This window comes from Phaethon lepturus, unplaced genomic scaffold (assembly GCF_000687285.1).
Source record: "Phaethon lepturus isolate BGI_N335 unplaced genomic scaffold, ASM68728v1 scaffold30024, whole genome shotgun sequence".
In the NCBI taxonomy this organism is placed as follows: Eukaryota; Metazoa; Chordata; class Aves; order Phaethontiformes; family Phaethontidae; genus Phaethon; species Phaethon lepturus.
In genome coordinates, this window is record NW_010537494.1 from 7719 (window position 1) to 11685 (window position 3967).

Below are 3967 nucleotides of genomic sequence, written 5' to 3' on the forward strand. Positions count from 1 at the left end.
GCTCGAGACCCACAGCCCTCAGGCCCAGCTTTGTGCAACTTAATTCAAAACGACCTGGCCCCACCTTGCTTGGGGGATCAACAGCGATAAGGAGAAAGAAACATCCCCGTCGATGTTTCTTTCCCTTTTATGCCTGTTTTCTCCTCATTCCCACCCCATTGCTCCTTAATTACACCCACCTTAATTAAGGTCACAGCACCCTGCCCACCCAGGGGGAGGATTTTCTGCCAGCCAGGAGCTACTCACGACAATGTGCCAGTGTCCTCCAGTCAGAAACGGTGATTCCCTCCTCTTGGCAGTCGTCTGCGTAGGCTTTGAGGGCTTGGCACAGCGCGGCGTGGAGCCCGTCGTTCACGCAGAGGTCGTAGATGCAGTTTTTCAGGTAGACGTTGGGGTCGATGGCGGCGTGGCAGCGCTCGAAGGGCCCCAGGCTTTGGGTGAGCAACCCGCACGATGTCTCGCCCTTGTACTTCACCGCCTCGTCCCATTGGCAACGTCCGCAGTCCCCGCTGCAGCTGTCCCAACAGCGATGGCTCTTGTTGGCCACCTTCCAGCTCCGGCCCAGCTCCACGGTGTCCCGCGCCAGGCTGCCGTCAGGCATGAGGGCGTCATCCTGGGGGTTGCCGTTGCTGTTGCCGCACATCCCGCAGACTTTGCCGGAGAGCATACCGGGGAGCTGCACCACCACGTGGTCATCCCAGTCGTAGAGGATCTTCAGCCTGAAGTCGGTTTTAATCAGCACGGACTTGCCCTTCTGCTGCAGGCGGAGTTTCCCTTGGGCGAGGGAGATGGGGAGGCGGGAACGATGGTTGTTCACCTGGAGGAGAGAAAAAAAACACGAAAGCCAAACAAATAACATCAAACATAGGGCAAAAAAGTGGAGGTTTTTTGAGCTTTGGGCTGTCCTCTTGCAAGAGAAGACTGTGCAGTAGCGCCGTCGACTCAAGCGTGGCAAATCATCGAATCATTTAGGTCAGAAAAGAGCCTTCAGATCATCATTAAACATGTTCTTCCAGCAAAATACCATAATATTGCTTTGGATTTGGTAATTATCTTTCTTGCATACCCTCACGATCCCGTTCTCGGACCTGACCACAGTGATGGTAATGTCATAGGCATGGACGGTCACGGAACCGACGTAGGAGACCTTCAGGTTACCCCTGTGTTCATTTTTGGCCTCGACGCTGAAGATGGGCAGGGTCGGATCTGGATCGCAGGTCTTGGTCAAGGTGTAGGTGCACGTGCCCATGAAATCAAAGACTTTCCCATCAAAGGTTTGGTAGTGGGGATCACCGGTGGCCCAGCAGGTTGAGTCGGTTCCTTGGATGCATGTGGGTTGCCCGTCCACCACCTCGCACCTCTCCTTGCAGCCCAGGTCTTCGCAGGAAAGCGGAGCAGAAGCTACAGAAAAAGGGAAGAAGCCATGGACGGCAACCATGGAGAAGACCTGGCCGCTGGCAAGACGCAACTGTGCCTCGGCCCTACTTACTCGTGGCACAAAGACCGGTGAAGCCATAACCGGCGTAATTCTGGAAGCCGAAGACCAGGAGCCCAAAGGGCGTCCGCTGGTGCTCGGCGCTCTGGATTTCTGCCGGCTTGCTCATGGTGACGGTGGCCCAGGAGAAGCCTGAGCCAGGAATCGCTCGCCAGGACATGGTTCTGTCTGTCTTCTGGTTGAGGGTGGTGGTGCTGGTGTCCGCACGTCGGGCGACGAGGACCAGGTGGTTCTCGTAGCCATCCAGGCTGCTGAGCCGGTAGGATGTGCAGTAGCTGGAGATGGGTAGGATGTTGAGCAGGAAGGGGTCTTGCCTAAGCGAGCCCTTCTTGGCACCGGTGAAGAAGAAAACCACCTGAACGGCAGCCGAAGCGCTCACGTAAAGAGGCGAATTTTGTCTAATCTCGAACTTGCGGACCTCCCCGGCCGCCATGTCCTCCGTGGCAGCCGAATCCCCCCTGGCGTAGGTGACGGAGGCTCTCTCGTCCGCCACCACGTAGGCAAAGTCGGTGTCCTTCTGCAGCGGGTTGGGGGGGACAACGTAGGCTCTCCCCCACGCAGCGACAGGCAGGAGCTGCTCAACCACGTAATCGCAGCCTGTGCGCATCTTCACGCAGCTATGTCCGCTGAAGACCGCGACAGCGTTGTCCGACGCGATCTTGGTGCCGGACAAATCGTAGTTGCTTTGCAGCTGGAAGCTGTGGTAGGGGTTCAAGAAGATGCGGAGGGTGGACCCAGGGGAGTAATTCCTCCCTCTGTAATAGAACCCGCCCTTGGCGTTGATGGAAATGGTGGCCGAAGTCTTGCCGGCCGCCACGACGAACTCCTTCAAGCCTTCCTTCGTGGTGCCCTCCGGCGTCACCACGTAGTATTTGTTGCCCAGCTTATCTACGGGCAGCACGGCGGTGGCACCGACGGTGTAGCTCTTGGAGTTGACGGACACCACGGAGATCTCCTTGGTGGACCGAATCACGACGGCTTTATCCGAAAGCCGGTTGCCGACAAGCTCCACGTTCCCAGGGACGTGGAGTGAAACCGTCTCGTCCTTCCCAAGGGTGACGGTGTCGGTGAAGGTGCCGCCGTGCATCGTCACCGTCACCTTGGTGGAGTTGAAGTAAGCCGTGAAGAGGAGGTGGATGTGGGGGCGGGTGCCTTCCTCGTCATTCTGCAGGAAGACGGTGAAGAATTCCTTGCCGCGGAAAGTGGCGGTGGAAAGACCTGGGAAAAGCAGGGAAAAAGGTTGTTGGTTTTTTTTCTGCAGAAATTATAGTAGAAATTTCTGAACACCCCCCCCCCCCAACAACACATCAAGAAATAAAGCTGCTTTTTTGGTGCAAAAACTTGCAATAGGGGGTTCTGCAAAAAGCAAGGAATGAGGGTTTTTGGCTGAGAAAAACAGCGGTAGAACGTGTGAAAAAATTAAAGCCCAGGGAATAACATTTTTCTGCAGCAGAACCGCACAGCGGTGAGTTCTGAAGGAGCGAGGAAATCAATTTCACTGCAGAAATTTCAGTTTCTGAAAATTAGAAATTAGGGAACAGGGCTGTGGTTTTTTTTTCTTGGAGAAACGTGCAGTTAGAAAGTCTTGAAAAATAAAAACGGGGAATAAAGGTGGTTTTGCTGCAGAAATTGCAATAGGGAGCGTGGAGCTTGGGGGGTTGTTGCTTTCTAAAGCGCATAATAAAAGGGTTTTATTGCAGAAATTGTAACAGAAAGGCCCAAATAAATAAAAATAGGAATAAGGGCGGTTGGCAGAAAACTGCAGAAAGTTCTGAGGGGAAAAAAAAGGAGAAAAAAAAAAAGGGGGTTTTTTTGGATGCAGAAATTGCAGTAGAAAGTCCTGAAAAAATCAAATTTTTTGTTTTTTTGCTGCAGAAGCTTGGAGTAAAAAGTCTTAAAAAACAGGTACTAAGGGCTTTTTTTGCTGAGGGAAATAAAAATAATAGTCTTGTGCTGGAGAAAAATGGGGAATATGGGTGTTATAAATGCCCAAACAGGATTCCAATTCAAATTTACAATTTATGAAGCGAATAGAGGCAAGCAACCATGCCCCCTTCTCCTGCTAGAGTCTTCTCCAATCTTCCTCGGCGTGCCCCCAGGATGACCCCAAACCCTATGCATGCACTTTCTTTACGCAATACTACGCGGTCAGTGGTCAAACTGGTTTGGGCTGATACACCAGCAAAGTGGTTTAACTTTCTCCTGTAAAATACCCCTTTTTATGGCGCAGGAGAAATCCATCAAAGCCCAGAAGGTGACACGTCACCACACGAATCACATGGACCTATTTCACATGGGCTTTTTCTGGAAATCAAATGAAGGGACTTCTGGTGAAAACAAAACAGATTTTAAGGGCTTTTTGATGAAAAATCCCTGGGCGGTACGGGCTTTCCTTTACAGAAAACCAAATAAACCCAATAAAAATGGTGATAAGGGATTTTAAAATATTATGTTTAAAATCTATTAAAATTA

General features: G+C 51.8%; 1 protein-coding gene across 1 annotated transcript; it reads right to left on the reverse strand.

Annotated features, from left to right (window-relative positions):
• Window positions 1-238: 238 nt before the first annotated feature.
• On the reverse strand, window positions 239-2713 carry LOC104620325 (IgGFc-binding protein-like; the record flags this gene model as incomplete). The annotated part of the gene is made up of 3 exons (XM_010286507.1): window positions 239-817; window positions 1067-1401; window positions 1490-2713. Coding segments are annotated over 3 exons (2138 nt in total), but the record flags the coding sequence as incomplete, so codon positions are not given.
• Between the last annotated feature and the right edge of the window lie 1254 nt (window positions 2714-3967).